A 12354-nucleotide genomic window follows, 5' to 3' on the forward strand; every position below is an offset into this window, starting at 1 on the left:
TTTAAAAATGCATATTTAATCTTTATGGTTGAGTAAAAAAAAAGGTAAATTAACACCCAGGTGTATTTTAAAGAAATATCAGACAGAGCAAAACTCTTTTGAGCTGTTGTACCTGCTGATAAACTTTCACCTGACCTGAAGAACCGGGAATTGCAGTGTGACAGATGATCCACATTTTAGCAGGTACCACAGCAACACAAGCAAACTGCAGAATACTTCTGAATGGTGTAGCAGCTTTACAAAAACAATCCTTAGCATTCTGATATCCCTCTGATAAAGCTTCTACTCTGAACAAAACAGACTGTGCACAGATTACAAACTCTAGAGCTACTTAAAAAAGGGATCTTTTGCTGCATTTAAATTGCTTTTGGTGTGTCGTGCTGTGTTAGTAACTACACTATCTTTTCATGAGTGTTCATCAGCTTTAAACCCTGAGTGCTTCTGAGTTAGTGTTAATTCCTGAGCCAAGACAATTAAGGCACAAGATAATTTTAACTAACATTTTGTTGTGGTGGTTTTTCTTGTTTTGTTTGTTTTTGTTTCAACAGAAAAGGGTCAGGACTAAAATTCACACCACAGCCTTTTTTGTTTTAAAGCTAAGATCGGTCATCCCAAACTTCCTTTTAGTTCCCCATGGAAATCTGAAGTGTGACCTTTTATTTCAATGGAAAACAGATCCTCTTGCTGCTGTCCTAAAAGCTGTCAGCATCTTTAATCTCAGGACCTGGCAGCTTTTCTCTTGCACTAAATTGTATTATTTTATGAAAATGTCACTAATGAGTTGAGGTAGTAGTAGTGTTACCAACAGTGTTACTTTAGTTAGGCACGAGATACCCACATCTGCTCCTGCTTCTCTCCCAAGCTACAGCAAAAAGGCCTGAGCACAACATTATCTGCAGAAATAACTCAGTAGCCAATTATTACTTTTCTGTCCAAAGAAAAGTGATGGTATCATTCTTCACTGACTTGATTCGAAACAGTGAATTGTTAGCAGCATCATCAGCTTAAAAAGCTGTGAGGAAGCTGCTCAGGGCATCACAAAATACAGGTTAAATATCTCATAAGATTAATTGGATGTCTTACAGCTCTTTCTTATGCACATTATCAGTATTAAGCCTTAAGTCTTCATGGAAAGCATTAACTTGAGGCATGTGGACAAAATAAAATTTGCTTTTGATTCTCTAAATATTTACTCAAATATTTCTCTTACATGCCTGATGCTACTGCCAAAAGGCACTGCAGTTCTCAGTCAGAACCTGGCTGAAGAAAAAGGCCACAGAAATTACACTGATCCTGGCTGGTTTTATCTGTAATTGCTGCTGTTCCCTAGCAGCAAAAGGCGAGGGAGACCTTTGAGAAGAGAACACGAATAGTCACACTAATCTTGCATTTCTTCTGGAGAGATGTGGATGCACTTAACAAAAGGAAATAAATTTAGAGAGATACTTTCTTCAGTCTGGAAGTCAGCTCTGCTGGCTTTGCCCTTCCCAGAACTGTATTCTTGCCTTTAACAGTGTTATTTATATATAAAAAATAAACCTGACTATCCCTGAAATGTAATTTGCAGATGAATAGGTTGTGGAGCAGATTGCATAGTCCATGATGCACTGAAGTTCAGTGCAAGGAAACAGCAGCTATTGCATTAGCAAAGTTTTACCCAGCAGCCTGCCAGGTGTGTTGGCACACTGGGACTAGACAGGCTCACTGTTCTTGTGAAAATAGATGTCCTCCCATGCAGTGATGTGGTGTGAACAGAAGAATCCCCAGAGATTGAGGATTATCCCTTGGTCAAAGGGGTTCTCCAGCTCGGAGTGCCGCAGGTAGGAGATGCGGTGGTGTGACATGAACTCCCAGGTCGTGGTGTTGCATGAGATCAGGTAGAGGTGGGAAACAAGCAGCAGCAGGACCACAATGGTGAATATGAATATCAGGAGGAAGGACACAAGGAGGAAAATGTTGTCCTGCAGCCACTCCTGGGATTGTTCAAAGTAGAGGCCTGACCTTTCAATTCAAACAGAAATAAATCTGCAGTTAAAGAAGCAGAACTAGTTTCATAACCTAAGCAAACCTGATGACATATTTAAGTTTGATTTCTAACTAATGAGCTGCTAATAATCCTTGATTACAGAGAGTTAATATACTATGAAGTCCTGAGAGACTGCACCATAGGGATTGGAATCTAAGTTTAGAAGATGCTGTTTTCCTGACAGCTGTGAGACACAATCACCCTGTGTTAACTCCTTTCCTGAACAGCTGGAACCCTGTTGGAGTTTCCAGCACTTGAATGTGTAAACAAAGATTCTGTTACAGGGACTGAAGCAAAATGAACAATGAAACCTAAATTATCAGAGACTCTCAATATTAGGGGGTTCTAGGATGCAAAAGAGGGTGAAGATCCAAAGCCAGTCCAGCCACTGCTATGTTCTATGCCAGCCCAAGGAGCATTACAACTTTCAGCAATCTCAGAGGTCCAAAAGCCATCTCCCAGCCTTACCAAGCAACATGGCCTCCCCACAGCAGAACCACAAGCTGCACGCTCAGGTAGACTATGAAGAGGGGGTGATTCCTTTCTCCTACACAGTTCTCAAGCCAGGGGCAGTGATGGTCGTAGCGCCGCACGCAGTGCTGACACAACCGGCAGTGCCTGGCTCGCATGGGTTGCTGCAAAAGAATCAGGAAAAGAAAAAACTCCCTGGCTACAGTTCATGGCTGTCCCACTCCTGTTTGGTAGAAGAGAACATCATGCAAATCAGTCTTTCTCCACAGTATTGGTTCTAAAACACTCACTTGAGAGACAACAGCACAACAACATCACTAAGAAAAATCAAAGGGAGTGTGATTCTCCTGATGGAGACCCAAATGAGTGGCATTCAAATTAAGTGATTCTCCCACCCTCCTATCTACACATTTTCTTTATTATCCACCTATTATAGGAAGTCCAGCATCCCAAGGAGGAAGACAAAGCCAATCAGTGTAGTCAGGAAAGCATGAGCCAGAGTATTGAGGTGAAAAACTAGAACCACTACTATAAAATAGAGTGGGCAGGGATGTGATGCTTTTTGGCGACGCACAGAGAAGTGCCTCCATGTGAATACATGAAAACACAGAAAACAGCTCAATTACCAGGCACAGAGAAGGTGAAAGACTTGGCTGAGAAAAGTAGTGCTTCCTAGGATTTGTCCCCTGCAGTGTATAAGTGCTTTGCCAGCTTTCCCTCTTGCAATAAGCTCATTCCTCCTGGTTGATACTCTTCAGGAATTTATGGGAGCTGGGGTAATGCTTAATTTCATTAAACTGATAAGGATCACTGAAAACAAGCCTTTCTAGGCTTAGGCAAACTGTTTTAAGAGCTAATTGCATTGCTGTAATTTCTCCTCCATGCTGTCTTTTACCATCCAGGCCAATATTTTTTTGTTTTAAGGCCCTGAACAAGTTCACAACAATGAGCAGTTCCCACATGTTACGCTCAGCTGCCTTTCTGACTATCAAGGTATTTTCAAAATAACTTCTTTGACAGTACTGCAAGGTCTGGCTGACATGGCAGTAAGAATGTGGAATACAATTTTCTCATGGCAAAAAAATATTCTTGTTTCTGTAAGCCAGCAGGGACTTGTTTCAGCCTTGGAAAACTGGTCTGTGTGCCAGTGTCCATTACTATTACTTGTGTAGCTACACAGTCTGCCCTTCTCTAAGCAGCAATTACAGTCCACCAACAGCAGCTGAAGAGCAATATAAGCTTTCAAATCACTCATCCCTTTCTCTTCCAGCATGTTCTGGATGCCCACCTTCACCAGGCAGTAACCACAGCGCCGCAGCTTAATGTCACCTGAAATCAGAGGGATCACCACACCTTGTCCTTTATTTTTACCTTCCTACAAAAAAGAGAAAGGGAGGGACTGAGGAGGGTTCTTGGGCTGCTGTCTAGGCATAACTGAGCTGTCTTGCTGCATATTTTTACTTAACAATTACATAGTGCTTGTTATCTCTATCATTAGGAATAAAATAATTCATTAGAATACTTACAGAAGCTGCAGACAGTTATGGTACAGTGAGAGAGAACAGGTTACTGTAACCCTCCAAAGAATGTGAGGCAGAGGCAGAAATAACTGTGGACAAGATACAGTCTGGGACAAAAACAAGGTTAGACTTCACTTCTAAACACAGTAACAATGTATTTTCAGTATGAGCACTGCTAATTAGTCATACACAGCCAACACTGACATTAATGATGGATGCCTAAGATTGACCGTGCTTTTGTCCTACACAGTCTATAAGGCAGTGAACCTTGAGCAGACTAGCAGTTACTGAAATTTTGCATCTCCATTTATTTCACTGTAACTTGTTTGTGGACATGTCCTCTGAGAGGGCAACAAATCCATAAAGAGTTCAATAAATAGAGCTACAGAGAGCACTGTCTGCCAAGCCTGCCCCTCAGTTCGGGGCTTTTTTTGCACTTGTACCACTTAGCAGCGGTTATTGTAAAATAGGTCATATACACATTCTGCAGGGCACTGCAGCCTCTGCTCTAGGAGAGGACTTTAGCTCAAATGGCACAGTTATGTACAAGGGCAGTGTGGTGTGAAAGGCACATTTAACAGCCCTATTGCTGTTACAAAATACCAGTGTGAGACAGTCTGTCCTCGTCTCCAACAGTTTGTGCATGTGTCCTTCATGCCAGCACAAAAAAAAACCTGTTTCAGATTGTTCTTATCTACCAGAGTGGAAAAAAAGCAGAAAAGGCTATAGACTTTGCAGGTACTCCACTTTGTTCTATTCATGAAGGGATTTACCTTCACTTCCTCTTCAGGCTTAACAAAACCCGGATCCATGAGAGACACCTTGAAGTACAGCAGGATCGAGCATAAAACCAGCAAAACGAAGATCAGCGGCTGAAGCAGCTCCCCGCGCTCCTCTTGCCTTTGCAGATCTGAAAGGTACCCATAAAAGACAGAGAGCAGCAGCTCCTTGTGAAGCGTTCTGGATTTTTCTCTCTGGCCTCAACAAAGGGGTCCCGAATCTATGAAGGGGAAATGGGGAGAGACCAGGCGGAGAGAGGAGAGGCTGAGAAGGGGCTCCCCAGACCTCCCCGCCCTCGGGGCACGCCCGGGCGCAGCTCATGTTCCGCAGGGGCCGCACGATCCCCGTCCTCCGCCTGCCCGGGGGCGGAGCGGCCCCGGCCCGGCCGCCCCTGCCCGCAGCCCGGCCGGGCCCCGCCTCACCCGTGCGGTGCAGGAGGAGCCCGAGCAGCAGCGCCGCGCTGAGGGCCGTGTGTGCCGCCCGCACCCAGCGCCCGCCTGCGCCCATGGCGCCCCGGCTTCACCGGCTCCGGGGCTCCGCCGGCCCGGAAGGCCTCAGGGCAGCGCGGGCAGGGCCGGACGGGACACGGGCAGCGCCCCGAGGCGGGGCCAGGGCGGCCCAGCCCTGCGGGGGAGGCTCCGCTGGGCTGTGGGTCTGGTTACAGCCCTGGCGCGGGCAAACACCGTGAGGCGGGGTTGCTCGGCTCATTTTGTGCCCCGTACCGCCCCGGCGCTGTTGTGCTCTGCGGGGCCTTTCCTCCAGGAATGTGTTTTCCCTGAGCCCTTCCCGCTGCCCTCCCGCTGCCCTCAGCCCGGGCTCTGGCGCGCAGGGCTGGGCAGAGTGTTCAGCGCCTCCGTTACAGCGGAGCAGACGCTGCGGGGCGTGCAGAGCTGTGGGAGCTCGGGCAGCGATGGGTCGGGCAGCAGGTGCCGTTCAGAGGCTCCTGGAGGTGGTTGCCGAGGCGCTACTCTGCGTTAATCCTGCTCTCAACCAACGTGGTTATTCCATGTGTTGTTTTCCAGCCCCCGGGAAGAAGCGCAGAGAGGCTGTGCCTGGCTGTAAGCAGCTACACGGCCCCATTAACCAAACAGAGCCTGGAGAACCTCTGACATAACTCGAGGAGGGATTTGATCTGGTTGAGATGGCTGCAATCAGGAGGCTCCTGGCTGGGTGAGGTAATTGAACACCCCCGAGGGCTGCCGAGGGAAGCAGGTGTGTATGGACTCTTCTCAGCCGGAACAGACACATAAAAGCAATTGAATTGCACCTGAGATGCCTTTTTGTCTCTTGCTAACAAAAAACCCCACAAAAAACCACCGAGGTGACTATAGCACATATATGTTTACACTTTGAGTGTCTAAGGGAGATAAATGTCATCACAGATCTATAAAAGTTCCAAAATCAGTGTTTTCTCTTTACTTTCAGTTTTAACATAGATAATAGCTTGCTGATTTTGTTACCTTCTTTCCCAATAAAAATTTGGAAAGAAATATAATATTCTTTATAAATTTACCCTCCAGCACCTGGTAGTGGATTCTTTGGCATTGTTTGCCCACAAATTGATTATTTTAGTCTCTTCACATGAGTCAGTGGCCACCTGCTGATGCCAGGAAAGCACCTGGTTGTGTGGGTCACTTAAAGCTGTCTCACCTGAGACAGTTAGGTTAAAATGTTAACAAAAATTGTTGACTAAGTTTCCAGCAATTATTCAAATTATTCAAACTCTTTTTGTGTTTGGTTTTTTTGTTTTTTTTTTTTTTTTTTTTTAAATTCTAGGTAAATGCAAAGCCTATGGCTCTCTTCCCTCAGACACCTCAGGCTGTACTGGTGCTCAGAAAAAGGTGGGTAGTGTCTTTCCTTCTTCACAGACAGGTGTAAATTTTAAACCTTAATGAAAGAAATTTGAATAGTAATAGTATTATACACTTGAAAGTAGAAACATTTTTATGTTCTACAATAATCTGTCCTAAGGAATATATTCTCACTCTTTGTGATTAAAATAATTGGGTGCAAGTTACTCTTTTTACTCCTTCAGCTTTGAAACCTGTCTTACAGAGATCAGAACTCATTTCTTGTCTCAAGAGTTTCAGCCTCAGTGACTGGTTGAAATTCGGCTTAGTTATAGAAAGTCTCTACTAGTAAGTTCCTGAGGAGAATCTTGGTTCCTATGGCATTCCAGCTCAGAATCCCATGCTGCTGGAAGGCTAAGGTATCCCTCTGGACTTACAACACAGCACGTTTTCAGAGGCAGTTCAGTTTCATACAAATGCTCCTCCCATCCTGCTCCTTTACAGACTCCACAGTGACCACTGAACTACCTGGTACTGAGCCCTTCCAGGACCAGGGTCTTAAGAAGAAAGTCAGGCTGGCCTTAAAGCAGATTGGCTTCTCTTAAGGGCTCAGGTCCTGCCCCTTACAAAGCCTAGGCTGTTGAGTGCAAGCTGTAGATACATTTACAGAGTTCAGAGCAATCTGGACACTCAAATATTGTCCTGATTATTTTCTCCTCTCACACAATTTCCTAACAATGCTTCGTCCTCCACTGCTTTCTTCTGTTGACAAGCAGTATTGTGATTTTTGGAGTGATGAAAGGCAAAGGCACTGAACAGCATCATCAACATGTGGCAGTTCATTTTTAATTAAATATATGACAGCCAATGGACCAGTAATGTACCTAAGTAAAACCACATTCATAGAACAAAGGAAGAAGACACTCTTGAGCGCTAGGTTTAATACACAGAGGGTATCCAATGGATACAACAGAAAAATTAATTCATTCAGAATTGTAAGGAAGAAAGAATTGTGCATTTTGATTTTTTTGCTCAGTTTCACCAGGTATAAACATTTGAACCAGACCTCAGCATCAGGCAGGTCCATGGACAGAGTAAAAGGAGACACTTGCTCATTATTACTGAGGGTATTTTCATTGCAAAACAAGGAAATACATATTTAGTTAGCTTAAAAACTTTTTTTAAAACAAGAAAAGAGTTACAGAGAGAATCAGTGACAATTATATTAAATCAAAACAGTCTGCTAAAGCAGAAGTGTTTCAGTTCAGCAGAGTATCTCCCTCATTCCTTAAGTGCTCTCTTCTCCTTCAGCCTCCATGTTGCTTTTCATCTATTCCTGATGACTATTGCCCTCTGTGCTTCATCCACATACATGGTTGTCTTGGAGACCAGCTGCTTCCCTACTTTTAATTATCTATTTCCAGCACAAGCTGTCCTCTAACACCTGAGCTGTGGCAAACTCCTCCCTGAACAGTCTTGAGGAAATGTCTTTTCTATGGATAGTGCCTGACTGCAGTGCCCTCTAGCTCTTGCCCTATCGGTAATTAATTGCCTTCTTCAGGTAATGAGAGGGAATTGACTCACAGCTCCGAGAGTTTTCTTTGCACTCATCTTTTGCAGAGACCAGAGTGACAGCAGCAGAAGCCCAGCCAAGGTGACAAGCTTGGTAGCATTCACTGCTGAAGTGGATAATTTCAGTAGGAAAGTGCAGGGAAACAGCAGCCGTGGTGCAGATGAATTATCTGCAGTGTTCTGATTGCCACAAATATCAGTGCTAAACTTTCTTGGCTTGGTCTAGATGAGAAAGTCTGGTGCTTCTGGGTGTTAAACATCATCCAAGTAGATGCCAATCCTTCTGAGCAATTCCTCCCACAGATTTTGTAAAATGGAAGCACTGGTGGGAAGTTGCTCATCAATTTGCTCTTATCTGCTCCAGAGAACATGGACACCTGGCACCGCTGGGTCACTAACAAGGGCCACCGGAGGACAGAGCAGCCTCCAGCCAAGAAGGAAACCACACACAGTTCAGGTAGAGGGTTCCTTTCTTTGCACAGTCTCTTGCAGGGAGCTACTGAGTCATGTTCATGCTCTGCTTGCCAAGCTTTGGAATATTAAAGGAAATGTAGTAGTGAAAACATGAAGAGTCTGAGTGGGCCAACAGCTACTGAGCACAAGGGGTGCTTCTGCAATACCCTTACGTGCTGTGAACTTCTCTACAGCTGGATTTTCATTTGAAAAATAGAACCCCATTCTTGTTTTCTGAGCAGGGTTGATCACTGGCTGTATAATTTTGTGTGGAGCTGAAGTTTCCTGGCTTGTTCCTTGGACTCAGCAAAGCTGGAAGGCCTGAGAGGCATCCCTGGAGCAGTCAAGCATTTCAGGGTATCCGACTTCCCCTTTTACATTAAACATTCATAAAAAATCTGCCACTTTGCCCTCCCTTCCTTTGCAGAACATTGATGTGATGTCTGCAGGCAACTCTCCTGTTCTGTCCTCAGCTCTGCATCTATGGCACCAGTTAAATCCTTGCCACCAAAAAATGTTTGCAGGTCATGCATATGCCACTGTTTCAATTAGGGAAACTGAGGCCCAAACTAGTTTCAAACTTCCAATTATGGGAATTGTTGGATTGTGCTCTGGTGCTCAAAGGATACTTTTTACTCTTTGATCCTTACTGAGGGCAAAATGTTATTTTTCAGCTCACAAAATCTTGAAGACACCTAAAGTAGGCAAAGCTCATGTTACTCTAACAGGGGTGTTATTCCTTTTAATGTGCTGCCTTAGGCATTTACCTTTCTGGTGGCCTGACTCAAAATCTTACATGAGGCTTTCTGTAATTGCCCAGTTAAGAGTTCCCTCTTTCACCTGGGAATGGTGACAGATTTCAGCAAGCTGAGCTTTTCTGTCAGGCTGGCCTGGTTACATTCATCTCCTTATTGAAACTGAAATCTTTTTATCCTGGTTCAGGCTGAGGTACAGCTTGCTGAGAGTCTGTGAGCAGTGACAACAGAGGTTTCCTCTGCAGTGTGAAACAGCTTTGATGCAGTGTGGATCTTGTTAGTTTGGGATGCAGCAGGTGAGACTCCAGTAACTGCTCAATTTGTGGAAGCACTGGTTTGGAAAACCCAAACCTTTGGGGGTCTCAAGGGAGATAAAACCAAGCCATTGGTTTTATTGGCCTTTATGTTGTTGTGCCAAAGTCTCAGAGTAGAGCCCAACTGCTTGGCTTGGATTGCAGTGAGAGGCTGGGATCTGCTCCAGCTGAGATGGGAGTTTCCCAGCCCCACTGTCTCCCCAGGGTGGCAGCTGCTTTCTGGGGACAAGGTTTTCTGATACCTCGTATCTGTCATCTGTCCCCTTCTGCTCTACTCCCACCTTGCCAACAGGATCAGAATCTTGAGTGCTTTTTGTCAGTTGGCTCAAGATTTTAGTGACAGGAGCTTTCACTACATGGGCATTGGAAAGGAAGCAGATGTGGTGGGTGGTACTGCCACGTGACACAACTTCCCAAGGACAGCAGCACTAAATGGGGAGTTAAAGAGCAAAGCCTGACTCCCCTAACAACCAAGGCTGCAGCCCCTCTTAGTTTTGCATCTAGAAGGAAGATTAGCAAATGTTACACAGAAAACAGATCTTGAAATATGCTTTCCCATCTAAAAGCTCATAGGGACACAAATTCTTGGGAAACAGGAATAAGAGAAAAATACATTTCAAATGACTGCAAAAAAGTATAATTTGTCAAGTTTTGCAATCTTATGAAAACAATTTAAAAGTGACACAAAAATATATATAAGTTTGAAAAATACTTAAAAGAAAATAGTACAGATCTCACAATACCAAAACAAATTGACATATGGTTAAAAAGGAAAAAAAAAAGACATTGAATAACACCGTATTGGCAGTAAAAGTAAACCTCTCCAGGCAGTTGTGTTCTGTCAGTTAAAGTGTCAGTTTGTGGATCAAGGATCCATCCCTAACGTGCTCACAAGGACAACATGAACTCTGAGCATTAGCAGAACCTCATAGCAGCGACTCAAATCCGAGAGCAAAGTGTACAAGGGAAGAGAGCAGCGAGTTACTGTGCTCTGAGGCCTGAAATGTCCCAGCCTGCATGGCCATGGGCTCATCTTCCTTCTACCAGGCACGACATCTTTTCTGAGCCCTTCTAAGGGAAGATTTGTCAAAGAACTGTGTTGAGCAGTGGGCTATGACATAGACAACTGTGCTGTTGAGTGCCTGGCTGTGAGGCAAACCTTGGCCTTCAGCTTCTTGAGCCATTATAGGTCTGGACTGTCACAAGTGAAGACCAGCTCAGTGGGACTCTGCTCTCACCTGTGTCACACAGACTGGAGTAATGTTGGTGATGGAACTGGGACTGCACTGTAAGTGCTTCTGGGAGTTAGACAGGAATAGGGCCTTCTGCTTCTGCAAATAGGGGGAAGATGTTGGGGTGGAACAATCCCTTCAGAGGGGCCTGGAGACTCCTCACCTCCAATTCCAGCAGTTGTGCTGCAGTGAGCTTCTTGTGAAGGGAGACTATGATGCCACTGAGCACAGCTTGTGATGACACAGACTGAGGAAGGGCAGAACAGCTCCATCCCTTCCTGGGACTTGCACAAGGGGGTTCAGCTGCTCAGGACTAGGGCCTCGCAGAGAATAGTATGCAGAGGGAAATATTCTGGCCTTGCAGCCCTTCCCTACAAAACAGAACACAACTAAAAAAGGTGATGAAGGACTGGAATGAAGATGTGTAGCCCTTTGTGAACAAACCTTGTGCCTTGTTGCACATGCTCCCTTTGAGAGAGAAGCTCTGTGTAGCCAAGAATGAATAACTGATTCTACTGGTCATCCCTGACTTTTTGAGGCTGGGTGGGCTGGCAGATCCTACTGTACTGCCAATGGGGACAAAACAGACCTCTTGACTTTATTGGGAATGTTTTACTTCCAAATGACCCACAGAGAATTAGCAATGCTTCCATTAATGTGAGTCTTCTATTAAAATGCCCTTAAGGGAGTGAATTAGCTTCAAAGATCTTCTCTAGTTTTTCCATTTCCAAGTCTCACTGAAATGTCAGTTCTTTTGGTCTATCTCTCTGGTATTGTGTCCCCCAGCCTCTCTAACCAAGTAAATAACTCATCACTGCCTGTTGCCCCACTGAGCAGCCAATGCTGATTCAGGACTGGTGTTCTTGCAGACATCACAGGACCTCATGCAGTACAGCAAAAGGGAATTTTCTAAAAAGTGGGAAATAAACATGTCACACTAGTGATCACACAACTAGGTCTTCAAGCTCATGGTCATTTGAGGCTCTCTGTGTGGTCTAAAATAAAAGGTTAAAAGATACATAAATGTAATTGTCTTTGTTTTTTGTTTTCTTTTTATACAGAAATCATACACACAGAACTTCAACCTGAAACTTCATAACAAAAAAGTCCACTAAGTTAAGGAAAGCATTTTGTTGTGCAAAAAGTCCCTCCCCCCTCCCCTATTCACCTTCATCTACTGAGGGTCTCACACACACACATAAAGTTTCCTTCCAACGGGCGAGTTGGTAAGAAAGAGTCCTCCCTATGTACAGTGAGTTAGAGAGAAGCTGGATACAGTGCTGGCAAGAGGCATTGGGTGATTGCCTCTATCTGGAAGTGTCCATGTTCTCCTCCTTAAAGTTACTGCAGTGCTCTATAACTTTCCTATGGACAAAACAAGGACAAGGAGAGAGGGTTTAGTTTAAAGCTTATTGCACCTCAGCCGTGGGACAGTAAGGTA

At 44.7% G+C, this 12354-nt stretch overlaps 2 protein-coding genes and 1 long non-coding RNA gene across 4 annotated transcripts in view; 1 reads left to right on the plus strand and 2 right to left on the minus strand.

The window, feature by feature from the left end:
* On the minus strand, positions 1-5739 carry ZDHHC12 (zDHHC palmitoyltransferase 12). The gene is made up of 5 exons (XM_030286804.4): positions 5220-5739; positions 4791-4927; positions 3786-3872; positions 2495-2661; positions 1-2001 (listed from the first exon to the last, which is right to left on the minus strand). The coding sequence occupies exons 1-5, from the start codon at positions 5302-5304 to the stop codon at positions 1692-1694; spliced, it is 786 nt and encodes a 261-aa protein (XP_030142664.4). The 5' UTR covers positions 5305-5739; the 3' UTR covers positions 1-1691.
* The window catches only part of LOC121470857 (uncharacterized), a 13566-nt gene continuing 6009 nt past the window's right edge, over positions 4798-12354 (plus strand). Inside the window, exons 1-3 of the long non-coding RNA XR_012058515.1 lie at positions 4798-4934; positions 5820-6009; positions 6574-6638. This is a non-coding gene — a long non-coding RNA (uncharacterized lncRNA). The remainder of the gene's footprint in view (positions 4935-5819; positions 6010-6573; positions 6639-12354) is intronic.
* Positions 7414-12354, minus strand: part of ZER1 (zyg-11 related cell cycle regulator) — a 19303-nt gene continuing 14362 nt past the window's right edge. Inside the window, exons 16-17 of one of the 2 annotated variants that reach the window (XR_012058508.1) lie at positions 11271-12278; positions 7414-11233 (exon numbers count right to left, since the gene is read on the minus strand). Coding sequence is in view for 1 of the 2 variants with exons in the window: in XM_030286806.4 (XP_030142666.1) it covers positions 12221-12278 (58 nt within the window). In the remaining variant the exon portion in view is untranslated. Of the gene's footprint in view, positions 12279-12354 lie in introns of both variants that reach the window. The other variant, XM_030286806.4, reaches the window with a different exon arrangement.

Source organism: Taeniopygia guttata, chromosome 17 (assembly GCF_048771995.1).
Source record: "Taeniopygia guttata chromosome 17, bTaeGut7.mat, whole genome shotgun sequence".
Classification (NCBI taxonomy): Eukaryota; Metazoa; Chordata; class Aves; order Passeriformes; family Estrildidae; genus Taeniopygia; species Taeniopygia guttata.